Source organism: Salmo salar, chromosome ssa03 (genome assembly GCF_905237065.1).
Source record: "Salmo salar chromosome ssa03, Ssal_v3.1, whole genome shotgun sequence".
NCBI classification, from domain to species: Eukaryota; Metazoa; Chordata; class Actinopteri; order Salmoniformes; family Salmonidae; genus Salmo; species Salmo salar.
The window spans coordinates 88,740,813-88,768,476 of NC_059444.1; the positions used below are offsets into that span (position 1 = coordinate 88,740,813).

The window sequence follows — 27,664 nt, forward strand, 5'->3', positions numbered from 1 at the left end:
TGAAGGAGGGATTGTGCGCTTCTGGTGTAACTCGGGAAGTTGTTGTTGCCATCCTGTACCTGTCGCGTAGGTGTGATGTTCGGATGTACTGATCCTGTGCAGGTGTTGTTACACGTGGTCTGCCACTGCGAGGACAATCAGCTGTCCATCCTGTCTTCCTGTAGCGCTGTCTTAGGCATCTCACAGTACGGACATTGCAATTTATTGCCCTGGCCACATCTGCAATCCTCATGCCTCCTTGCAGCATGCCTAAGGCACGTTCACGCAGATGAGCAGGGACCCTGGGCATCTTTCTTTTGGTGTTTTTCAGAGTCAGTAGAAAGGCCTCTTTAGTGTCCTAAGTTTTCATAACTTTGACCTTAATTGCCTAGCGTCTGTAAGCTGTTAGTGTCTTAACGACCATTCCACATGTGCATGTTCATTAATTGTTTATGGTTCATTGAACAAGCATGGGAAACAGTGTTTAAACCCTTTACAATGAAGATCTGTGAAGTTATTTAGATTTTTACTAATTATCTTTGAAAGACAGGGTCCTGAAAAAGGGGTGTTTCTTTTTTTGCTGAATTTATTTACAGATTATAGAGGTATGGATTTAATGCATTGCAATTTACGCATTGTTCCGAAACGATCTTTTGTAAAAAAAAAAAATGTCAGCATTCCATATAACATATTTTAATAAAGTTCAAAATACTGTATCAAGCAACCCATAGAAGAGGCTAGGTGGTTTTTGCTATGGGGCTTGATGTCAGGAAACGTTTGAGGCACATGTAATGTACCAATCATTACAGAAAACCTTTATTATACAAAGTCACCAAACAATTGGGGCGGCAGGTAGCCAAGTGGTTAGTGTTGGGCCAGTAACCGAAAGGTTGCTGGATCGAATCCCTGAGCTGACAAGGTAAAAATCTGTCGTTCTGCCCCTGAACAAGGCAGCTAACCCACTGTTCCTAGGCCGTCATTGTAAATAAGAATTTGTTCTTAACTGACTTGCCTAGTTAAAAAGGTTAAATAAAAAATAAAGTAGATCTGAAAACAGGCAGGATGTTTCACTATTAAATACATTTTATTACACAAGTGAACAATGACAGTCTGGCCTTTTCACAGAAAGACAACTCTGAACATCTCATTGTGGGTCTTCTGGTTGGTCAGTAAAGATGAGAACCATGCCGTCTCAGCAGCTCCTTACTGCAGTGTGTGTGTCTGTGTGTGTGTGTTAGTAACCAGGCAGGTGCTGATGGTTTTGTTGTCATAGTGGCCTAGACCTATCTGCTGATTCGACACCATAAAACACAAGATCCTCAGGCGGCGCACACTGCATTGCATCCTACCTAGCAGGTTGCTCCTACCAAGTGATTGTGGAGAAGGTCTGTGTCTTCACCACAAGGTTGTGCTACTGTTGTCCCCCAGGGCTTTGTACTAGGTCCTCTCCTGTTTTCTGTACATCAATTCAATTGATTCTGTTAGGTATGTGAACCAGACGTCAGTGTGCTGTCTACAGTATAGCTTCCTCCACTGTCCCTGTAACATACTGGAATAGAAATAGTGATCCTCTGCTCCCAAACACACGTGACCATCCTCCTTGACAACGTACAAACCGATTGAGCTATAGAAAAATATCTAATTTGATATGTCCATTGGCGACATTTCAAGCTAGCTGTAGAGTTAGCTTATGACACCTTAACTTTGTTGCATATGCTCACATGGGGTCTTATCGTCAAACATGAGCTAGATACCATTCTGTTCACTCCAGTCCGGCCATTATACGCCACTCCAGCCATTATTATGAGCTGTCCTCCCCTCAATAAATAACGTTTACATTTGTTCCAAAAGCCAGTGAAAACGAGACTTGGTAGTGCAAGACTATGATTGGGTTGACACATTTCAGACCCGTTCTTATTCCTTAAAGCTGGAATCCTTATTGATGAAACTGCCACGCCGTTTGTGATATTACAACAACAAAGAAGTTACTTGCAAACGACAAACACTGTTATTTTTCCCCTTGGGCATCATTGCACCAGTGATAGAATAGCAACATATGTAATGCCCCCAAAATAATACCACGATGCGCAATGTTCCCCAGCTCTGCTTTGTCAATTAAACTTAAACAATAACAACATCTGTGGGGTGGACAGGGGCACTATTTCCCCTACTGCAGATTTCCATCTTTAAAAGTGAACAAAGGGGCTTCACCTGTACAGTCAGTTCCATTCAGAGCCTACTGAAATGACGGGAAGATTGCTGATGGCACTTTTAAAATAGTTTTACAATCGCCATGCATTTGTGTGTACGCCTGTTTGCATTTCCATAGCATGTTCAGTAGTTGAAAAACATGTTTTTATGTGAATGTGAAATAGGGAAGTCGATATGCCTGAACTAGATGTAAATTTTCCATTGCAAAATGTTTTGCTTTAGTGTGCCCATATTGAACACATCCCAGCAAGGGATTAGATCTTCGGCAGGAACATAAACAAATAAAGAAATATTTATACCCATCATTGTGAAACAAAAGGTTATGATGCAGTTATACCCTCAGAGACCCGTGTTATGATACTGGTTCTTTGTTGACACTGACAACTAAAAACAACCAAAACGCTGTCATCAGACAACTGGAGGCGTGAATATTCTTCTTTGTTGAGGTTTAATGGCGGTTGACATCCATATTATATTGCATTACCGCCACACTATATATACAAAAATATGTGGACACTCCTTCAAATTAGTGGATTCTTCCATTTCAGCCACACCTGTTGCTGACAGGTGTATACAATTGAGCACACAGCCATGCAATCTCCATAGAAAAACATTGGCCGTAGATAGGCCTTACTGATGATCTCAGTGACTTTCAACGTGGCACCATCATAGGATGCCACCTTACCAACAAGTCAGTTCATCAAATTTCTGCCCTGCTAGAGCTGCCTCGGTCAACTGTAAGTGCTGCTATCGTGAAGTGGAAATGTCTAGGAGCAACAACGGCTCATCCACCAGCCACACAAGCTCACAGAACGAGACTGCAGAGTGCTTTACGGTTGCAACACTCACTACTGAGTTCCAAACTGCCTCTCGAAGCAACGTCAGCACAATAACTGTTCGCCGGGAGCTTACTGAAATGGGTTTCCATGGCCGAGCAGCCGCATACAAGCCTAAGATCACCATGCGCAAATCCAAGCGTCGGCTGGAGTCGTGTAAAGCTTGTCGCCATTGGACTCTGGAGCAGTGGAAACGTGTTTTCTTGAGTTATAAATCAAGCTTCACCATCAGGCAGTCCGACGGACTAATATGGGTTTGGCGTATTCTTGGAGAACGCTACCTGCACCAATGCATGGTGCCAACTGTACATTTTGGTGGAGGAGGAATAATGGTCTGGGGCTGTTTTTCATGGTTCGGGCTAGGCCCCTTAGTTCCAGTGAACGGAAATCTTAACACTACAGCATACAATGACATTCTAGACAATTCTGTTCTTCCAACTTTGTGGCAACTGTTTGGGGAAGGCCCTTTCCTGTTTCAGCATGACAATGCCCCCATGCACAAAGCAAGATCCATACAGATTTTTTTTTTTTTAAGATATGTGTGGAGGAACTTGACTGGTCTGCACAGAGCCCTGACCTTAACCCCATCGAAAACCTTTGGGATGAATTGGAACGCCAACTGCAAGCCAGGCCTAATCGCCCAACATCAGTGCCCGACCTCACTAATGGTCTTGTGGCTGAATGGAAGCAATGTTCCAACATCTAGTGGAAAATCTTCCCAGAAGAGTGGGAAGGCTTTCCAACTCCACATTAATGCCCATGATTTTGGAATGAGATGTTCAACGAGCAGGTGTCCACATACTTTTGGTCATGTAGTGTGTATATAGGGTTAGATGACGGTGCAAATTAATTGTATAAATTGTTTAATTAACAAATGTGAAATGCAAACTGTGAAAGTTCCTCCCTGTCTCTGGCTGTACTCTAGTACAGTAGGTGGCGGTAATGCAACATGATATTGGATGCAAACTGCTGATAAACTCCGAAGAAGAAGAAAGGCAGCTATACAGCGTCTAGTCTGCCGGAAGCTACACAAAGAAGAAGTGGTCTGGAAAATGAATGCTGTTTTCGGGAGTTAAAAGCAGGCAACTTTTCTGAATGTCTTAAAATAAATGTAACCATTAACAAAGTAGGCTAGGCCTAGTATACAGTTCAAATCCATGAGTTTACAGGACCTATATCCTATACTGGAAGAACAAAAATGCTATAAAGTCGTGTAGTTCATCCTGGTAAGGAAGTGAAACTAATTTGTAAAATGGTTTACAAGCCAGGCCCTATTAAAATATAATCCATGACTTATTACAGACTTGCTCCCTTTGCGGAAAACACATTTCTGTCTTGATATTCCGTTGGAATGCACAATTAATTTCGGATGCATTGTCAAATAGTAATGATATATCAGTAGGCAAAGTTTCTCCTTATATCCGACTTTAGGGAAGTTACAAAAGTAACTGCGTCACATTCATAAACAAAACCAGACTTCTGCCACCAGCACAAACGATGACATCACTTTGTATGGTAATTAGGGAACCTTCAAAATAAAAGCTCACATTTCAAAACATTGCTGTGTACATAAGACATTGAAGTGTTATTTAATTTTAATCATTGGCCACTTTTATTCTGCCAGCAAGAAAATGTAATAAGTAATTCATGAAAACAAACAACAACTGTTTTTTTTAAAACATTGCATTGGGGGCTATGGAGGCGGTGGAGTGAAAAATAGGCCACCTATTGAGTTGGGTCAACAGTTCTGAGCAATGCAAAGGACCAGACAACACCTTTGCAAAAATATACGTTTTATTACAATTGTAACATATAAACGTTAGGTTCTAGGCCCATTAAAGGGAAACAGTACAGAAGCAGATATAAAGAACAAGCAACGTTTAATGAAGCTTGAAGGATTAAGTTTGCTTGTTTGACACAGATAAATAACACACATTAACAAGAGTAACTTCTTACATCTGTTACTTCCACTAGGTAGCTTTCTGAAATAGAAAAATGCTTTAACAAAGATTCCACTGGCTAAGTTCACAGCATGACTAAAAACAGTGACAAACAATACTGTACTGCTGATGGTAGAAAAGATAGAACAGTTAACCACTGCATTTACATAAACCATACATATTTTAGAAACACAAATGACTTCACTTAAAGACAGTCAGTCACCTTATTGGAGGGCCATGCCAATAGACTGACTGACCTCAAACCAGCAACCCATCTCTCTCTCAGTATTAATACTACAGTATACTTCAGTCATGTCTGCAAAAACACTACAGTTATTCACTGTAGTGTTTCTGCAGACATCAGTATAGTATAGAAATATAGTAATACTACAGTATTTAGACCATAGTATGACATAGTATCTTTTTATATGGGTAATGCCTTGAAAATCAGCGATTACAAGGACTTTGAGTATTCTCTCCCATGGCAAACTGTTATTTGGGGAGGGGTCTATATTAAAGAAAATTATTTACTAATCCCACATTTTATTATTCATACATTTGGTTTGTCTAAATCCAAAGTGTCACTTGGTATTAGTCAATTGAAATAAAGGGAAATAACATTGTGAGCAAAATGATTAATCAGGTAACTTGATCGATGATTGTAGATTTGACGATTTGAGCATTTGTGGCCTCGATTTAAAAAGAAAATCCTAATTTAACAAAAATGCCTCATTGATGTTACCATATAAATATAAAAAATTATATTTCTATGGGTGTTACCATCATTGGTGTTATACTCCCACTGGTGGCACAATGTTATCATAGTGGTACAAAATTATTTAAAGCCATATTAGTTGGTTTAGAATGGGAAGATGTGCCCAAATACGTCTTGGAAAAATGCAGCAATTTTTTTTCTCCAAAATGCCATGCCCAAATGCCACCGTAATTCAAGAACGACCCCAATGCAACACTAAAATAAGCCAACAAACCAACAGGGTGAGGGGGATTTTTAAATATTTATTTTACCTTTATTTAACTAGGCAAGTCAGTTAAGAAAAACAACTTATTTTCAATGACGGCCTATGAACAGTGGGTTAACTGCCTTGTTCAGGGGCAGAACGACAGATTTTTACCTTGTCATTCCATCTTGCAACCTTGCGGTTATTAGTCCAACACTCTAACCACTAGGCTACCTGCCGCCCCAGAGAATAGGCTGTGAAATTGAAAGTTATAGACTTAATATTTCGAAGTATTAGGCCTATTATTATTGTTATTATTAACACTTAATAGTTCTATTTTTATTGTTATTATTGACACTTAATAGGGCTGTTTGTTCATTATTCGTAGAGAAGTCTGACACTTGCCGATTGGTCGACAGACACAGCCTGGAAACAGCAGCAAACTGGGTGATTTTTTTTTAATCTTCTGTTGAAATCATTATTATGAAATCAAGACCGTCACTGTTAATTAAGACACTCTAATGTAGGTCTATTGTCTGTGGTGGATTGGGATATATATATTGATAATTATTTGCGATGCTGTGTTTATTTTAAGCTGTATATTAGGGGTGGAATGTGTAGGCTGTATTATTATTATTAGTAGTAGTAGTAGGCCTATTAGTAGCAGTAGTAGCAGTAGCAGTAGTAGCAGCAGTAGCAGTAGTAGCAGCAGCAGTAGTAGCTGTTGCTGTTGGCTATATAAGCTATACTATTTAGTCTAGTTACAGTTGAAGTATAGTTTAAAATAAAGTTGCTTGTCTTTAACTATAGTGAAAGAAAAGGAGACCATAGTGCCAAGTGCTTGGAGGATTGTAACATTCCATTTTCTGTTTTTGAATGGTGTGAGCATGAACCCTCATTAAAAATATTCACATCATTGACATCATTTATAAGGAAATAGCAAGCATTTTTGAAACGGTCTATTTGAGATGAAAGTTTGGAGTGGGGGGTTTTAAGTTTTTTTTCGAGTATAGGATGAGTCAACAACATTATCTGGGTATGAGTTAACAGAATATTAACTTTTAAAAGTGAGATTTTCACTGGACAGTTACTTGAACCATTTCTTTGGTGTGTGTCAAATAATGTGCTTTGTGTGTTCACAGGTCAGCACATCCTGATCAGAGGTCTGTTATGAATTCCCCTGAGGAGAGGCACATTGTAGGACCCCTTGTACACAGTTAATTTGAAAGGCTAATTTCACTCACCTGTGTTATTGTCATCATCAACCAACATTGTTAATTAACATTACATTCTTAATTAAGATGACATTAGGCTGCTACCACTCCTGCAGTGCTAGCCACAGTATCTTTTTCAGATAAGACAATTTTCAGAGCAGATCAGAATCTCACTTGTGATTGATGCATTATGTTTGTCTCCTAACGTTGCTTTATTCAACTTGGAATATACTTAATGGGTTTATGCTCGGGAGGAAAAAATTCCCCACCTATCCGCATGCATGCTATGTATCTCTGGTTTTCAATGCTCACAACTCTCAAATCAACCACACACTTCTAGCACATGTTTCTGTTCTATTAATTGATAGTGGCACCTACCCTGTATATAATCTGAACGTTTCAGAACTCTAGGACCTCACTGTTAAAATAGGAACTTTTTTTCTCCATTTCCTGCTTTCAGTTTAGTTGTGTTTTACTTGAGAAAGGATGCAAGCTGGGTTACACCAGTAATAGCGGTCTCAGAAGTTGTATTGCTGTTTAGCTTAAAAGTAATGTACCATTAGGCTGCAAGTGTTGTAAAAGGTGTTGTTTTTTTAAAGTCCAGTGTACAAGGGGTCAAAATGAGTCTCTCTGGGGAGAATGAGGAGGGTGGCCCTCCCTCTAGTATCTGTGAAGAGACTGAAGAGGAAGCCACTGCTTTTAGAATGAGTCCCTTAGGGAGTGAGGGAGAAATGTCCCTTAAAAGGAGTTTTCCTGCAGAACAGGACACTGACAGTTAACTTGAGAGGTAAGATCGTCAAATAGGTAATTGTGAAGGAGTTGAGAGTTTGTAACAACTATCTAACAAGCCAGTATTGTTGTGATTTGTCTTTATTTCATACAATAGATCAAGTGAATCAGACATTTTGTTGGATACATTTACTATATCACTAACCTATACCTAGCTGTTATGAGCATTTAGACTGATGACAATTATAAAGTAACCATTAAAAAAAAAACAGTAAACATTTTTTTTTAAGTGCGCACACTCCATGTTGGAAATTAATATCCTGCTTTATACAGGATCAAGACAGACCGACCAGTCTCACCTGTACCTAGCTGTGTCTCCATGAAGAGTGACCAGTCGATGGGACTTCCTATTCTCTTTAGGAAAGCAGACCTTTCCACTGAGCAAAGGTGAGATCTGAGACTATTCTTTCAAATCTGCAGTCATGGGAAATATTGGAAATACAAAAGTAAAAAATTCTGAAGTGTGTGAAAACTGTTCTATTTTGTAAACATACATCCTGATTTAAACACTTAAATAAGATCAGGACAGACCGACCAGTCTCACCTGTACCTAGTGGTATCTCCATGAAGAGTGACAGGTCTATGGGACTAAATATTTTCTTCAAAAAGGGAGAATTATCCACTGGGAAAAGGTGAACTGAGTCATAACATGGTGTTTGATTATGGGTTTTCCTTTAATTTACCATCTTATGTGTAAATAAAGACTCATGTTATTGCTCTCTGTGCTCATTTTGACCCAGCAGTATCTCTGAGGAGAATGACCAGTCAATGGATAACCAACCCAGAGGCCCTACTGATGACAAAGTGTGAGTGATCGCAGTTTGCACAGCATCCTACCTGTTTTCTGGTTTTATTCACCAGCTATGTGTCTGACAACATCTAGTACCTTTACTCTGTGCATTTCAAGATAATACAGTAGCATCCAGTTCATCATTCAGGATGCCTCATTTAGCTTGTCATAGGATTTGAATTGTCTACAGTTCATCATTCAGGATGCCTCATTTAGCTTGTCATAGGATTTGAATTGTCTACAGGACATCATTCAGTCTGACATTATACTAGAAATGTAGATAAAATAATATGATGACTATAATAGTGAGACTGTTCCAAGGTTTAGTGTAACTATCAGGAGATGCAGAGTGCATTGTCTCCCAGTAAATGCACCACATTTTGTGATTTCATCTTCACTTAGTCTAGCGAACTGTAGATTAGAGTTTATATTTGATACTTTTTACACAAATAAATGTAATTAAATTCAACAAGGAACATGTATCTTTTCCATGTATACAGTGGCAAGAAAAAGTATGTGAACCCTTTGGAAATACCTGGATTTCTGCATAAATTGGTCATAAAATTTGATCTCATCTTCATCTAGGTCACAACAATTGACAAACACAGTCTGCTTAAACTAATAACACACAAACAATTATACGTTTTCATGTCTTTATTGAACACACCATGTAAACGTTTACAGTGCAGGGTGGAAAAAGTACGTGAACCCTTGGATTTAATAACTGGTTGATCCTCCTTTGGCAGCAATAACCTCAACCAAACGTTTTCTGTAGTTGCGGATCAGACCTCCACAACGGTCAGGAGGAATTTTGGACCATTCCTCTTCACAAAACTGTTTCAGTTCAGAAATATTCCTGGGATGTCTGGTGTAAACTGCTCTCTTGAGGTCATGCCACAGCATCTCAATCGGGTTCAGGTCAGGACTCTGACTGGGCCACTCCAGAAGGCGTATCTTCTTCTGTTGAAGCCATTCTGTTGTTGATTTACATCTGTGTTTTGGGTCGTTGTCCTGTTGTATCACCCAACTTCTGTTGAGCTTCAATTGGCAAACAGATAGCCAAACATTCTCCTGCAAAATGTCTTGATAAACTTGGGAATTCATTTTTCCGTCGATGATAGCAAGCTGTCCAGGCCCTGAGGCAGCAAAGCAGCCCCAAACCATGATGCTCCCTCCACCATACTTTACAGTTGGGATGAGGTTTTGATGTTGGTGTGCTGTGCCTTTTTTTCTCCACACATAGTGTTCTGTGTTCCTTCCAAACAACTCAACTTTAGTTTAATCTGTCCACAGAATATTTTGCCAGTAGCGCTGTGGAACATCCAGGTGCACTTCTGCAAACGTCAGATGTGCAGCAATGGGTTTTTTTGGACAGCAGTGGCTTCTTCTGTGGTGTTTTACGTATCGTAGACTCGTCAACAGAGATGTTAGCATGTTCCAAAGATTTCTGTAAGTCTTTAGCGGACACTCTAGGATTCTTCTTAACCTCATTGAGCATTCTGCGCTGTGCTCTTGCAGTCATCTTTACAGGATGGCCACTCCTAGGGAGAGTAGCAACAGTGCTGAAAGTCCTCCATTTATAGACAATTTGTCTTACCATGGACTGATGAACATCAAGGCTTTTAGAGATACTTTTGTAACCCTTTCCAGCTTTATGCAAGTCAACAATTCTTAATCTTAGGTCTTCTGAGATCTCTTTTGTTCGAGGCATGGTTCACATCAGGCAATGCTTCTTGTGAATAGCAAACTGAAATTTTGTGAGTTTTTTTATAGGGCAAGTCGGCTCTAACCAACATCTCCAATCTCGTCTCATTGATTGGACTCCAGGTTAGCTGACTCCTGACTTCAATTAGCTTTTGGAGAAGTCATTAGCCTAGGGGCTCACATACTTTTCCAACCTACACTATGAATGTTTAAATGATGTATTCAATATAGACAAGAAAAATATAATTTGTGTGTTATTAGTTTAAGCACACTATGTTTGTATATTGTTGTGTCTTAGATGAAGATGCAGAAATCCAGGTAATTCCAAAGGGTTCACATACTTTTTCTTGCTGTACTGTAGGTACCCAACAGATGTCCAGGAAAAAATGAAATCCTACTTGAAGAATAGGACATATTCTTTATTTGAGGGCATTGAAGATGCAGGAAAAACGACACCTCTTAACAACATCTACACAGAGCTCTACATCACACACGGTGGAAGTGGAGAGGTTAATTATGAACATGAGGTGAGACAGATTGAGACAGCATGCAGGTTTCCAGTAGAACAAGAGACATCAATCCAACTCAATGACATCTTCAAACCCTTACCTGGACAAGACAAGCCTATCAGAACAGTGCTGACAAAGGGAGTTTTGGGCATTGGAAAAGCAGTATCTGTGCTGAAGTTCATGTTGGACTGGGCTGAAGGAAAAGCAAACCAAGACATCCAGATCCTCTTTCCACTTCCTTTTCGGGATCTGAACTTGATGAGAGATACAAATCAAAGTCTAATAGAACTACTTCATCACTCCTTTATAGAAACAAAAGAATCAGAAATCTCAGAAAATGAAAATGTTGTGTTTGTTTTTGATGGTCTGGATAAATGTCGCCTTCCTCTGGACTTCCAGAATAATAAGATCTGCAGTGATGTCACAGAGTCAACTTCAATGGATGTGTTGCTGACAAACCTCATCAAAGGGAATCTGCTTCCCTCTGCTCACATTTGGATAACCACCCGACCTGCAGCAGCCAATCAGATCCCTCCTGAGTTTGTTCACCAGGTGACAGAGGTACGAGGGTTCAATGACCCACAGAAGAGTACTTCAGTACTTCAGGAAGAGAATCGCTGAAGAGGACCTGGCCGGCAGAATCATGTCACACATAGAGACATCAAGGAGTCTCCACATCATGTGCCACATTCCAGTCTTCTGTTGGATTTCAGCCACTGTCCTAGAGAGATTATTGGTTGAAGCAGAGAATCATGAGATCCCCAAGAATCTGACTCAAATGTACACTCACCTCATGATCTTCCAGTCAAAACTGAGGAGTCAGAAGTATCCTGTAGAGCATGCCAACAATTCTCACTGGGATAAAGAGATGACTCTGGCACTGGGAAAACTGGCTTTTCAACAGCTAGAAAAAGGCCATCTGATATTCTATGAGGAAGACCTGAGCGAGTGTGGCATTGACATCAAGGATGTGTCAGTGCACTCAGATCTTCAGAGAAGAGTCTGGGCTTAACCAGATAAAGGTGTACTGCTTTGTCCATCTGAGTATCCAGGAGTTTCTGGCTGCACTATATGTGTTTCTCATGTTTACTAATGACAACAACAATCTGATGGCTAAAGAGAAATCCCTCCGCAACAAAAGCAGTCTATATGAAGATGCAGTGGACCATGCCTTGCAGTTTGAAAATGGCCATCTGGACCTTTTCCTCCGCTTCCTTCTAGGCCTTTCACTGCAGTCCAATCAGCATCTCCTACAAGGCCTACTGTCACCAACAGGAAGCGGCTCACAGAGCAACAAGGAAACAGTCAGGTACATCAAGGAGAAGATCAGAAAGAAACTCCCTCTGCAGAGGTGCATCAATCTGTTCCACTGTCTGAATGAACTGAATGATCATTCTCTAGTGGAGGAGATCCAAAGCTACCTGAGATCAGGAAGTATCTCAAAATCTAAACTCTCATCTGGACAGTGGTCAGCACTGGTCTTCATGTTACTGACCTCCGAGAAGCTGGATGTGTTTGACCTGAAGAAATATATCAGATCAGATGCGACTCTTCTCAAATTTCTCCCAGTTGTCAGATCCTCTAGAACAGCCCTGTAAGTGCTTAGTCAAATTACATTCTAGACAGCATGCTAATGTAACATAGTAATGAACATCAGTTTGCATTACCATTTAGGCTGACAACTCAGTCTCTAAGGGGATGTTGGCACCTGGGTATCTTGAGATGCACCTTTTTTTTCACAGGCTGAACGAATGTAAACTCACCAAGAAAAGCTGTGAGGCAATCGCTTCTGTTCTCAAATCAAACTCATGCTGTCTGAGAGTGCTGGACATGAGTGGCAATAAACTCCAGGATTCAGGAGTGAAGCTGCTCTCTGCTGGACTGGAGGATTCACACTGTAAACTGGAGACATTGAAGTGAGTGACTTTGTGACTGTCTCCACTGCAAGGGAAAGTGGATGTTGTAAATATAAAGATGTATGTTCTTCATGTTATAAATGTAGTTATAGATTTGTGTGGATTACTAAACCACATTATCTCTCTCCAGGTTGATTGATTGCAATCTAACTGAGAAATCCTGTGAGGTGCTGGTTTCAACTCTCAGCTCAAACACCTCAAGTTTAAGAGAGCTAGACCTGGGAGGAAATGAACTCCAGGATTCAGGAGTGAGATTCATCTGTGCTGGACTTGAGAATCCACAATGTAAATTGGAGACACTGAGGTAAGACTAACCCTCATGGAGTTTAACTTACATTTAACTGGTACTGGATTGAATATAAGGCAGTGCACTGGACAGCTGACAGTCTGACTTTCAAAGCTCATTTATGTTCGATCGACATGCGCTACATTTAGAGTGAATGAGATTTCCACAAACATTGGGATAATGTTGTCGTCTGTCCAGTCTCTGCTCAAATCTTGGATTAAATTCCAACCTTGGTCTCTGATGTCATAATTGGGACTTGGTCTTTGATGTCATAATTGGCCTTGGTCTCTGATGTCATAATCAAAGACAATTTGTCAGTTTTTATCATTAATTGTATCATTATCTTTAGATGCTAAACTGACATTTTCTGGAATATTTTATACTGTGTAACTTTTCTGCCTCACTTTCCACAGGCTTGCAGGCAGCAGAATCGAAGAGGAAGGCTGTGTTTCTCTTGCTTCCGCTCTGAGGTCAAACCCCTCCCACCTGAAGGAGCTGGACCTGAGTGGAAATACTTCAGGAGACTCTGGAGTAAAGCTGCTCTCTTCTGTACAAGAGGATCCCCTCTATAAACTGGAGACACTGAGGTGAGTTTTATGATCACAGCTTTATGAACACAGTAATATAGTGAACAATTAGCCATTGTAGACATCCAGACACCCGGATCATATTCATTTGTGCAAGCTGTAGCGAAACATTTTGCAACACATTCTAGGTTCTTATTGGATAAGTTCAGGTAGTCCCTGCCCGTTTTGTTCAGTGTTCTTCTCTTTGATGTCTAGTGAAAACGACCCCTATATGTCTGTGCTGCTGTATGTGGGCTTAGATCCACTTCCCTTCTTTCCTTCCCAGGTTAAATGATTGAGAGTCAGTGAAGCAATGGCCTCAGCTTCAAGTCCTTGATTTGATTAAAATGTAAATAGATGTAAATGTGGTCTGATGTTCGTTGATGTGTGCTGTTTCTGTTGCTTGTTAGTGGACTGTGTGTTCTGTTAATTTAGTACAAAAAGCCCTCATTTTATAATGACATCATGCTATATCCATCATGTCTATACATATTGACTTTATTATACAAAGTCACCAAACAATGAAGTAGATGTGAAAACAGGCAGGATGTTTCACTATTAAATACATTTTATTACACAAGTGAACAATGACAGTCTGGCCTTTTCACAGAAAGACAACTCTGAACATCTCATTGTGGGTCTTCTGTTTGGTCAGTAAAGCAGAGAGACATGCAGTCTCAGCAGCTCCTTACTGCTCTGTGTGTGTGTGTATTTATTTATTTTATTTAGGCAAGTCAGAACAAATTCTTATTTTCAATGACAGCCTAGGAACAGTGGATTAACTGCCTTGTTTAGGGGCAGAATGACAGATTTGTACCTTGTCAGCTCGGGGATTTGAACTTGCAACCTTTTGGATACTAGTCCAACACTCTAACCACTAGGCTACGCTGCCGCCCCCGTGTATGTGTGTGTGGGGGGGAGTGCTGCGTCATTCGTCGGGGACAACCAGCGTGGCAGATGTGTTGCTACCTACCCTCACCACTTGGGGGCGGCCCATCAGGAAGTCCAGGATCCAGCTGCAGAGGGAGGTGTTTCATCCCAGGTTCCTTAGCTTAGTGATGAGCTTTGAGGGCACTATGGTGTTGAACGCTGAGCTGTAGTCAATGAATAGCATTCTCACATAGGTGTTCCTTTTGTCCAGGTGGGAAAGGGCAGTGGGGGCGGCCCATCAGGAAGTCCAGGATCCAGTTGCAGAGGGAGGTGTTTCATCCCAGGTTCCTTAGCTTAGTGATGAGCTTTGAGGGCACTATGGTGTTGAACGCTGAGCTGTAGTCAACGAATAGCATTCTCACATAGGTGTTCCTTTTGTCCAGGTGGGAAAGGGCAGTGTGGAGTGCAATAGAGATTGCATCATCTGTGGATCTGTTTGGGCGGTATGCAAATTGGAGTGGGTCTAGGGTTTCTGGGATAATGGTGTTGATGTGAGCCATTACCAGCCTTTCAAAGCACTTCATGGCTACAGACGTGAGTGCTATGGGTCTGTAGTCATTTAGGCAGGTTGCCTTTGTGTTCTTGGGCACAGGGACTATGGTGGTCTGCTTGAAACATGTTGGTATTACAGACTCAATCAGGGACATGTTGAAAATGTCAGTGAAGACACCTGTCAGTTGGTCAGCACATGCCTGGAGCACACGTCCTGGTAATCTGTTTGGCCCCACAGCCTTGTGAATGTTGACCTGTTTAAAGGTCTTACTCACGTCGGCTACGGAGAGCATGATCACACAGTCGTCCGGAACAGCTGATGCTCTCATGCATGCCTCAGTGATGCTTGCCTCGAAGCGAGCATAGAAGTGATTTAGCTCGTCTGGTTGGCTTGTGTCACTGGGCAGCTTGCGGCTGTACCTCCCTTTGTAGTCTGTAATAGTTTGCAAGCCCTGCCACATCCAACGAGCGTCGGAGACGGTGTAGTATGATTCAACCTTAGCCCTGTACTGACGTTTTGCCTGTTTGATGGTTCGTCGCAGGGCATAGCGGGATTTCTTGTAAGCTTCTGGGTTAGAGTCCCGCACCTTGAAAGCGGCAGCTCTGCCCTTTAGCTCAGTGCGAATGTTGCCTGTAATCCATGGCTTCTGGTTGGGGTATGTACGTACAGTCACTGTGGGGACGACGTCCTCAATGCACTTATTGATAAAGCCAGTGACTGATGTGGTGTATTCCTCAATGTCATCGGAAGAATCCCGGAACATGTTCCAGTCTGTGATAGCAAAACAGTCCTGTAGTTTAGCATCTGCTTCATCTGACCACTTTGTTATAGAGGCCATCAGGCCTGGCCATCACCAGGCCATCAGACTGTTAAATAGGGGGGAGAGGTGGGTGGGTGGATAAATGGGATGAGAGGTTGAGGCCCACTTTTTAGTTTTCTTGTTTGAATCCTGTACCAATATTTTTGAATATTGTACCTGTAACACCCCCACCCCTCCTCCCCCAACAAAAAAATGACAAAAGAAACTACATTTGGTCATTCAGTTTGTTGACTTTTACTTCACCTCATTACACTGCAGTACATGGACTGACTGTTACTCCTGCCTGGAATGATGACTTGTCAATCTGTCAGTAAGGTGGTGTTATAGGAAATGTAAATCATGTAAATGTGGTCTGATGTTGGTTCATGTGTGCTGTTTCTGTTGCGTGTCAGTGGAGTGTGTTCTGTTAGCTTAGTAAAAGCCCTCCTTTTATAATGACATGTTATATCCATCATGTCTATACATATTGACTGTAGTTCAGTGTCACTATAGTAAGCTTCTTTAACTCAACAACCTTATTGTCTTCCTAGTAACTCTGCTGTGCATTTTACCAGACTGCTAGCGCAGCGGTCTAAGGTACTGCATGTCAATGCAAGAGGTGTCACTCCAGTCCCTGGTTCGAATCCAGGCTGTATCACATACGGCCGTGATTGGGAGTCCCATAGGGCGGCGCACAATTGGCCCAGTGTCGTACGGGTTTGGCCGGGGTAGACCGTCATTGTAAATAAGAATTTGTTCCTAACTGACTTGCATCGTTAAATAAAAAAATATTTCAGTGTATTAGATGTCTCTGGATTGTCTTGTCTGTTGTACTAATTGCTTGGATTTTTATTGTAGCACAATGTGTTTTTGAAAAGCATGTTGCAAATCAAATGTATTTTTATTACAGTAATGTACAATTACTCACATTGTATGTTAATCTATGATATACTGTATATTTCAAATTAATAATAAAAATGAATAATATTGAAATTCATTTAATATAAGTACTATTTCAAGTAGTATTTCATTTTCATAGTAAAACGAATAATAGTACAGTTGTTATTCCTATTGCCGTGTATGACTTGGGGCGCTATTCAATCTGTATCTCTGAAGCAGTTCAGATTGAGCTATAGAAATGTAAAGGTCATTTCCCATTGAGTCGACATATTCAGCATTTACCATGAATGCAGTCTCAGCTAAAGCGGGATCATTGCCTTTAAAATTTCACTCATGCTGTGACCAACACATTTGCTCAAGTTTGAGAGAGCTAGACCTGGGAGGAAATTAACTCCAGGATTTAGGAGTGAGATTCATCTGTGCTGGACTTGAGAATCCACAATGTAAATTGGAGACACTGAGGTAAGGCTAACCCTCATGGAGTTTAACTTACATTTCACTTGGTCCTGGATTTAATCCAAGGCAGTGCACTGGACAGCTGACAATTTGACTTTCAAAGGTAATGCTTGAGTTGAGATGCGCTACATTTAGATTGAATGAGATTTCCACAAACAATGGAAACGTATTGTCAGCATTGTCAGCTTTCCAGTGCACTGCTCTATAACTTGGATTCAATTCCTGCCTTGGTCTGTGATGTCATAATTGAAGGCAATTTGTCAGTTTTTATCATTGATTGTATTGTCTTTAGATGCAAAACTGACATTTTCTGGGATTATATTTTCTCCCTCACTTTCCGCAGCCTGGCAGGCTGCAGCATCACAGAGGAAGGTTGTCCTTCTCTTGTTTCAGCTCTGAGGTCAACCCCCTCCCACCTGAAGGAGCTGGACCTGAGTGGAAATACTCCAGGAGACTCTGGAGTAAAGCTGCTCTCTTCTGTACAAGAGGATCCCCTCTATAAACTGGAGACACTGAGGTGAGTTTTACTGATCAGTTTCATGAGAACACTGATGTAGTGATCAGTAAGCCATTGTAGACATCCAGACACTGAGTCATATTCAACACATGCTAGGTTCTTATTGGATAAGTTCAGGTAGTCCCTGCCCATTTTGTTCCGTGTTCTTCTCTTTGATGTCTAGTGAATACGACCCCTAGATGTCTATGCTGCTGTATGAGGACTTAGATCCACTTCCCTTCTTTCCTTCCCAGGTTAAATGATTGAGAGTCAGTGAAGCAATGGCCTCAGCTTCAAGTCCTTGATTTGATTAAAATGTAAATAGATGTAAATGTGGTCTGATGTTCGTTGATGTGTGCTGTTTCTGTTGCTTGTTAGTGGACTGTGTGTTCTGTTAATTTAGTACAAAAAGCCCTCATTTTATAATGACATCATGCTATATCCATCATGTCTATACATATTGACTTTATTATACAGTCACCAAACAATGAAGTAGATGTGAAAACAGGCAGGATGTTTCACTATTAAATACATTTTATTACACAAGTGAACAATGACAGTCTGGCCTTTTCACAGAAAGACAACTCTGAACATCTCATTGTGGGTCTTCTGTTTGGTCAGTAAAGCAGAGAGACATGCAGTCTCAGCAGCTCCTTACTGCTCTGTGTGTGTGTGTATTTATTTATTTTATTTAGGCAAGTCAGAACAAATTCTTATTTTCAATGACAGCCTAGGAACAGTGGATTAACTGCCTTGTTTAGGGGCAGAATGACAGATTTGTACCTTGTCAGCTCGGGGATTTGAACTTGCAACCTTTTGGATACTAGTCCAACACTCTAACCACTAGGCTACGCTGCCGTGTGTGTGTGTGTGTGTGTGTGTGTGTGTGTGTGTGTGTGTGTGTGTGTGTGTGTGTGTGTGTGTGTGTGTGTGTGTGTGTGTGTGTGTGTGTGTGTGTGTGTGTGTGTGTGTGTGTGTGTGTGTGTGTGTGTGTGTGTGTGTGTGTGTGTGTGTGTGTGTGTGTGTGTGTGTGTGTGTGTGTGTGTGTGTGTGTGTGTGGGGGGGTGGTATCCTGCCTCTCACATTGCATTTTCATATGGATTTGCCAAATCTACATTTTCTGAATTTCTCATGTTTGTTCCAAAAGCCAAGTGAAAATGAGACTTGGTAGTGGAAGACTAGGATTGGGTATTTCAGCCCTGTTCTTATTCCTTAACAGTGCACCCTTCCTTGAGTCACTGATTTGACATGATTGGACAGGTGAACAAAAAGGCTCCATTCACTTCTACAGTCAGATCCGATCAGTGATTAGACTACTTAAATGAAGGGAGAATGGATGATGCCACTTTTAAAATCATTTGAATGGTGTGTGTGTTTACACCTGTGTGCATTTCCATAGCGTAGTTCAGTAAGTGGACAGTGTCTTGCAATAGAGTAATGGGGAATGGGGAAGTAGTCTAGAAATGCCTGCCTGAACTTGTCCTACAAGAACTGATATTGTTTTTCCGTTGCAAATAGTTTATTTTGAAAGAAAGGTTGTGAGGCGGTTATGCCCTCCGAATGCAGTTTTAATCTTGGTGTTTGGCAGTAACTTGAGTCTTTGTGCTGCCAAATGTTTTCATGTGTGTTGTCCTATAGCAGTAGGGCTAAGTGAACAGTTTGGGAACAGCACCTTCCCCCCTCCCGTCTTGGACCGTTGAACACAATAACTGTGAGAAGTTGGATGTTGAAAGACTTGTTGAACCTGATCACCGGCGTTTTCGTGGGAAAGGGCACCTAGAAAGTGTTAACTTGAAAATGGAGTCTATTGGGGACATCAGGTGGAAATATACACAACAGAGAAACTTCACCACGTTATATAACAGGCCCTGAATGTAGTTGTCTGGAAAATGATTTGCAGGAGACAGAATATAGGTAGACATAGCCACAGGAAGTAGGGGTGCTGCAGCAATATATGTATTTTTATTTTTTATATATATTGTTTTCACAAAAGTAGTGGACTGGGCCTTTACTACTCCTGTATTAGGTAACCAATATAGACTTCTGTAGCACGAGCAAAACAATTATTTCAGCATCTCCACTTTGGCAACAAAGGTAGTTGTATAATTAAGAACAGTGTCTTGCAGGATTCAGTAGTTGTAATTGTAAGAGTTGTTGCCCTGTCCCTTTCTCTGTGATTGTCATTCTAATGGAATCCAGAAAGAACAAACCCTGTACTCAAACATTTACATCAAAAGGTGCAAAGTTATGGACAAAGACACAAAACATCCACCTCAAATTAAATACTTTTCTTGATCAAATAACATGGAAAACAGCCACCTTTTTTGTGCATGAATTAATTTAGCATCCTTCCAACCACTTAATGTAAATGTACATTACTATATTGTACATAGGCTGGTCAACCATCTGCCAAACTATTTAATATTGATATCCTGATGTTTTTTCAGTGCAATGTGAGTTTTATTAATACCATAACTTAAGAAGTAGGTTCAATTACATGACCCTTATATTGTATTAGTGGTCTATATCAGCCAATATGCTAGATGTACTGTAGGTTGAAGAGAGCAGGTGGAGAGACCTGCACTTTCTCTTGAGATATTTGTATTGCCTACCTTTTAGGAGTAGGAATATTTATAGACTGAGAAATATGGGTGATCAATATTTAGGCCTATTTCTAGGCAATGTAGTAAACTTTAGATTAATCACAGGCCTATTTAGGAAGTTCATTTCCTTGGAAAGATAAGTTCCCCGTGCTTCTCCGCTCATGCATAGGCTATAGTCTACTCTATTTAATTGAGGCCACACGCACACCTGATCTGGCAGGTATGGTTACTGAACTGGAAGCCGCAAGAATGATGACAGCGACACTTGCTACATTTAGCTTAGGCTTATAGGATATAGCCTACCTTTTAGGAGGACGATTTGCAGGCAGAGACAAATAAATGGGTAATCAATACTTATTGAAAATGAAAAGGCGCAACGCTGCTCACCATGGTAGCCTAACCTATGTGTGAGTTGTGCATTTTCAATGATTACATTTTTTTATTGTACTTTGACTCACATTGGTTGAGCTCCCTCTACTTTTTTCCATGATCAATATTTATTTACAGATGTAATAAACTACAGTGTAATCATATGTAAGTTCATTTCATATTTAAATGAACTACCACGTGGTTCTCTGCCCATGTAGGCAGCCTACTCTATTTCAATGAGACCACACATACTAGATGCACTTGAACTCTCACACCCAACTAGGAGAGGTAGGCTACTGAAGTTGAAGCAGAGAATTCTGAATATGTGAATGATGCAAAAAATATGTGCTTTTAATACAATAGGTAGGCTAATGCACTCAAAGCAGAAAGACGACCGTTTCCAAATAATGTGTGGGACAACAAAAATAGGGAAGACTAGTCTACGGAGCTCAGGTGAATTTTGCGGTATATTAACAATATCAGTGAATGATACAAAGTTCCATCTTGAATTGATGGGTAGACCTACAGTAGATACAGGACAGCAGCTTAAGCTTAAATCTACAGTCTGGGATCTGGGAATAATTATAATTTAAATTATTGAACCATTGATTCTATTATTGGATAATATAATGTATAAATGTACACCAAGGTAATTCTTTGTCATGTCTCATTTTAGGAGGATCAGATGGTGACTGGGGTCTCAGCAGTGTCAGGCAGCCAGGGAAGACCAGTCTGTGACGGAGGTGAGGTGAATTTTTGCAGATACAATACTTTATTCTCTCTGTGCAGCAAACATTGGACAAGCCAGATTATATTTTAAGGCAGTCTGAAAAACCTCATGTTGATTTCCAAACTGTATCAAGGATTGATAGTCTTTTCCCGATGACACAAAACATGTAAAACAAAAATGTGAGGAAGACCTGTGAGATGCTATTGATGATGATGAATGGATGCAGATATATGTTCATATCATCTCAGACATAAATTAGTGCCGTTTAAGACCATCCATAGAACGTACTATATGACAGTGTAATTCCTCTGCTGGAGGTGTAAATCACAAAAGGGGACATATTTGCATATGATGTGGTCTTGTGAAGGCTGGATGAATTCTGGCATTATGTTCTTTCATCTCAGCATGTCTACAGATTCTCCCTTCTCCCTGTTTTTGTTTGCTTGGAAATGTTGATACTAGAGACTGTTATCTGAAGAAACTGTGTAACAAAGCATTTGTAGCGGCTAAGAAAAGCATTGCCACTAATTGGAAGGTGGTTATCCTCCCACAATGTCAAGTTATGTATCACAAGATTTCATTTATTACCAGAGTAAGGGTGTACTGGGCAACTTTCATAAGGTTACAGTGATAGACAGAATAACAACAAAAAAATCCAGAAAAACGCATGTCAGAAATGCCTTATACAGTGAGGGGGAAAAAAGTATTTGATCCCCTGCTGATTTTGTACGTTTGCCCACTGACAAAGAAATGATCAGTCTATAATTTTAATGGTAGGTTTATTTCAACAGTGAGAGACGAATAACAACAAAAAAATCCAGAAAATAATCCAGAAAACGCATGTCAAAAATGTTATAAAATGATTTACATTTTAATGAGGGAAATAAGTATTTGACCCCTCTGCAAAACATGACTTAGTACTTGGTGGCAAAACCCTTATTGGCAATCAGAGGTCAGACGTTTCTTGTAGTTGGCCACCAGGTTTGCACACACCTCAGGAGGGATTTTGTTCCACTCATCTTTGCAGATCTTCTCCAAGTCATTAAGGTTTCGAGGCTGACGTTTGGCAACTCAAACCTTCAGCTCCCTCCACAGATTTTCTATGGGATTAAGGTCTGGAGTCTGGCTAGGCAACTCCAGGACCTTAATGTGCTTCTTCTTGAGCCACTCCTTTGTTGCCTTGGCCGTGTGTTTTGGGTCATTGTCATGCTGGAATAACCATCCACGACCCATTTTCAATGCCCTGGCTGAGGGAAGGAGGTTCTCACCCAAGATTTGACGGTACATGGCCCCGTCCATCGTCCCTTCGATGCGGTGAAGTTGTCCTGTCCCCTTAGAAGAAAAACACTCCCAAAGCATAATGTTTCCACCTCCATGTTTGACGGTGGGGATGGTGTTCTTGGGGTCATAGGCAGCATTCCTCCTCCTCCAAACACGGTGAGTTGAGTTGATGCCAAAGAGCTCCCTTTTTGTCTCATCTGACCACAAAACTTTCACCCAGTTGTCCTCTGAATCATTCAGATGTTCATTGGCAAACTTCAGACGGGCATGTATATGTGCTTTCTTGAGCAGGGGGACCTTGCGGGCGCTGCAGGATTTCAGTCCTTCACGGCGTAATGTGTTACCAATTGTTTTCTTGGTGACTATGGTCCCAGCTGCCTTGAGATCACTGACAAGATCCTCCCGTGTAGTTCTGGGCTGATTCCTCACCGTTCTCATGATCATTGCAACTCCACGAGGTGAGATCTTGCATGGAGCCCCATACCGAGAGAGATTGACAGTTCTTTTGTGTTTCTTCCATTTGCGAATAATCGCACCAACTGTTGTCACCTTCTCACCAAGCTGCTTGGCGATGGTCTTGTAGCCCATTCCAGCCTTGTGTAGGCCTACAATCTTGTCCCTGACATCCTTGGAGAACTCTTTGGTCTTGGCCATGGTGGAGAGTTTTGGAATCTGTTTGATTGCTTCTGTGGACAGGTGTCTTTTATACAGGTAACAAACTGAGATTAGGAGCACTCCCTTTAACCTCTATGGGCTAGGTGGGATGCTAGCGTCCCACCCGTGGTGCACTCCATCAACAGCAGGTGCATTTCAAGAGCGGCAAATTTGAATCCAAATAAATGTCAAAATTCAAATTTTTCAAACATACAACTATTTTACACCCTTTGAAAGATAAACATCTCCTTAATCTAACCACGTTTTACGATTTCAAAAAGGTTTTACGGCGAAAGCATACATTTAGAGTATGTTAGGACAGTACATTTACAAGAGTTGTGTGTAATGTTTTGTCAATTCAAAGACAGGGTCACCAAAACCATAAAACCAGCTAAAATGATGCACTAACCTTTTACAATCTCCATCAGATGACACTCCTAGGACATTATGTTAGACAATGCATGCATTTTTAGTTCTATCAAGTTCATATTTATATCCAAAAACAGCGTTTTACTATGGCATTGATGTTGAGGAAATCGTTTCCCTCCAATAACCGGCAGTCAAGTCAACACCACAAATTAAATAATTAAAATTAGAAAACATTGGTAAAATATTATATTGTCATTTAAAGAATTATAGATTTACATCTCTTGAACGCAATCAACTTGCCAGATTTAAAAATAACCTTACTGGGAAATCACACTTTGCAATAATCTGAGCACTGCGCCCAGAAAAATACGGCGTTGCGATACAGACTAGACGTCATGTTGGGGAGATCTAAAATCGAAAATACTATGTAAATAATCCATTACCTTTGATTCTCTTCATCAGATGTCACTTCCAGGTATCACAGGTCCATAACGAATGTAGTTTTGTTCAAAAAAGCTCATCATTTATGTCCAAAAATCTCTGTCTTGTTAGCACATGATCTAAGCCAGCCGGACTTCTCGTCATGAACGAGGGGAAAAAATATATTTACGTTCGTTCAAACATGTCAAACGTTGTATAGCATAAATCATTAGGGCCTTTTTTAACCAGAACATGAATAATATTCAAGGTGGACGAATGCATACTCTTTTATAACGTATTGGAACGAGGGTACCCAACATGAACTCGCGCGCCAGGTGTCTAATGGGCCATCATCGTTCCATGGCTCTTGTTCAGTCAGATCTCCCTCCAGAAGACTCAAAACACTTTGTAAAGGCTGGTGACATCTAGTGGAAGCAATAGGAAGTGCCAAAATATTCCTCAGCCCCTGTGTTTTTCAATGGGATAGGTTTAAAGGTAATACAACACATCAGGTATCCACTTCCTGTCAGAAAATGTCTCAGGGTTTTGCCTGCCAAATGAGTTCTGTTATACTCACAGACACCATTCAAACAGTTTTAGAAACTTTAGAGTGTTTTCTATCCATATATAATAAGTATATGCATATTCTAGTTACTGGGTAGGATTAGTAACCAGATTAAATCGGGTACATTTTTTTTATCCAGCCGTGCAAATACTGCCCCCTAGCCCTAACAGGTTAAGAGTGTGCTCCTAATCTCAGCTTGTTACCTGTATAAAAGACACCTGGGAGCCAGAAATCTTTCTGATTGAGAGGGGGTCAAATACTTATTTCCCTCATTAAAATGCAAATCAATTTATAACTTTTTTGACATGCGTTTTTCTGGATTTTTTGTTGTTATTCTGTCTCTCACTGTTGAAATAAACCTACCATTAAAATTATAGACTGATCATTTCTTTGTCAGTGGGCAAACGTACAAAATCAGCAGGGGATCAAATACTTTTTTCCCTCACTGTATGGAATACAGTATGACTAAAGGAGTCTGCATTGAAAACAAGCCCACGTCAGGCTTGTTTTGGCAACATGGGTCTCCATGGAGATGTTGAGCCCGGAACTGACACAGACCAGAAGCAGCTTTGCCGCCCTGGATCCAAAGGTATCCGGCGCCTTCGTCCTTGGTGCCTTCCCAATCAAGATCGGATCTGGAGGTACCTGCGTCTTCGTCCTCGGTCTCCCTCTCCGGTGGCTTCTACCTCGGGTTCAGATCCTCGGAGCTCCCAGCCTCACCAGACCGTGAGGCTGCCTGAGAGACCGGCCCATTCAACATCACCAGCTGTCATCATAAGCAGCTCTATGGTGAGAAACATCTCGGTCCTCAAGGCAAAAACCCTGTGCTACCCAGGAGCTCGAGTACAGAACATAACAAGGCTGCTTCTGACTGTTCTACCACAGATGCCGGGAGCTGAGACTGTCGTAGTCCATGTGGGGTCAAACGACATCAGGAGGGCTAGCTAGGAATATTTGAAAATTGATTTTAAAGGACTGATTTTAGCATTAAAAGACTCCAAAAACTGCCAATAATTTCAGGTCCAGTACCATCGTTGGTGATGTCATCGGGTGTGAAAGATTCAGCAGACTGCTGGCATTACATATCTGGCAAAAAGACTACAGTAGCTCTGCTGGAGTCACTTTTATGGTTAACTTTGACCCCTTCCGGAAACAGAAGATACTCTACAGGAATGATGGAGTCCATCCAAATCATCTTGGTTCCTGGACTCCTGTCCACACATTTCAAGGCTGCATTGAAACAATGACTGGTAAATGATCCAAGACCAGCTCAGTTAATCCCTACCATTGTGACAATGAGTCATCATAATGCTGCATCGAATGTACATTATCTTAGGGTTATTGGCAAACACAATGTAAGTAATTTAATTTATGTACCCCTAATTTCACTGAATACATCTGTTTATCCTCCAGCTATTGTAGGCAGTAATCATGAGCCTATAAACCAGAGTTACACTGTTAGCACTAAGGCGGTGTGCAATAGTAGGAAGATCACTTTATGCAGCTCACCCTGCCCTATCAGCTCCAATGGAAATAACATGAGTAAGTGTTCCTCCGATAAGCTTCCCAGTAAAGCATTAAAAACAATCAAACAAGGTTCATGAAGTCAATAACTTGCTTGTAACAGATGACATTCATATTCTCTGAAACTCACTTAGATAATACCTTTAATGATACTGTGGTAGCAATACATGGCTATAACGTTTACCGAAAAGACAGAAATTCCAACAGGGGCGGTGTTGCGACCTACATAAAATAATTCTGGTAAAGCTTAGAGACGATCGAATGTTAAATACTGTTGAAGTAATATGGCTACAGGTTCATCTGCCTCACCTAAAGCCCATTCTTGTGGGAAGCTGCTATAGACCACCAAGTGCTAACAGTCAGTGTCTGGATAATATGTGTGAAATGCTTGATAATGTATGTGATATCAACAGAGAAGTATATTTTCAGGGTGATTTTAAATATTGACTGGCTATCATCAAGCTGCCCACTCAGGAAAAAACTTCAAACTGTAACCAGTGGCTGCAACCTGGATCAGGTTGTCAGTCAACCTACCAGGGTAGTTACAAACAGCACAGGAATTAAATCATCAACATGTATTGATAACATTTTTACTAATGCTGAAGATATTTGCTTTAAAGCAATATCCAAATCCATAGGATGTAGTGATCACAATATAATAGCCATAGTGTATAAGAGGTTATATAATACGTTTTGTAGTGATTCATATGTTGATGATGTAAAGAATATTTGCTGGTCTGTGGTGTGTAATGAGGAGCAACCAGATGTTGCACTTGATGCATTTATGAAACAGTTACTAATAAGCATGCAGCCATTAAGAAAATGACTGTAAAAATTGTTAAATCCCCTTGGATTGATGAGGAATTGAAAAATGGTATGGTTGAGAGGGATGAGGCAAAAGGTATGGCAATTAAGTCTGGCAGCCCAACTGATAGGCAAACGTACTGCAAATTAATAAATCATGTGACTAAACTAAAAAAAAAATTAACTACACTATGAAACAAAGATAAATTATATAAAGAATGATAGTAAAAAGCTTTTGGGCACCTTAAATTACATTTTGGGAAAAAAAGCCAAATCGGCTCCCTCATTCATTGAATCAGATGGCTCATAGACAACAATATTTATTGTTGTCCATCAACAATGACAAGCTACCGTAGTCTGACAATCTGGATGGAAAATTACTGAGGATTTTTAATTTCTTTATTTTTATTTAACCAGTTTTATTTAACCAGTTGAGAACAAGTTCTCATTTACAACTGTGACCTGGCCAAGATAAAGCAAAGCAGTGCGACCAAAAAGAACAACACAGAGTTACACATAAACAAACGTACAGTCAATAACACAATAGAAAAATATATGTATATTGTGTGCAA

General features: G+C 40.6%; 1 protein-coding gene across 1 annotated transcript; it reads left to right on the top strand.

Annotated features, from left to right (window-relative positions):
* The first annotated feature begins 11,263 nt into the window (after window positions 1-11,263).
* LOC106601878 (NACHT, LRR and PYD domains-containing protein 12) lies at window positions 11,264-17,798 on the top strand. Its single transcript, XM_014194305.2, is given in 6 exon segments — window positions 11,264-11,903; window positions 11,905-12,525; window positions 12,674-12,847; window positions 12,978-13,151; window positions 13,547-13,720; window positions 17,621-17,798. Coding segments are annotated over 6 exon segments (1,719 nt in total). The 5' UTR covers window positions 11,264-11,505.
* Window positions 17,799-27,664: the final 9,866 nt, after the last annotated feature.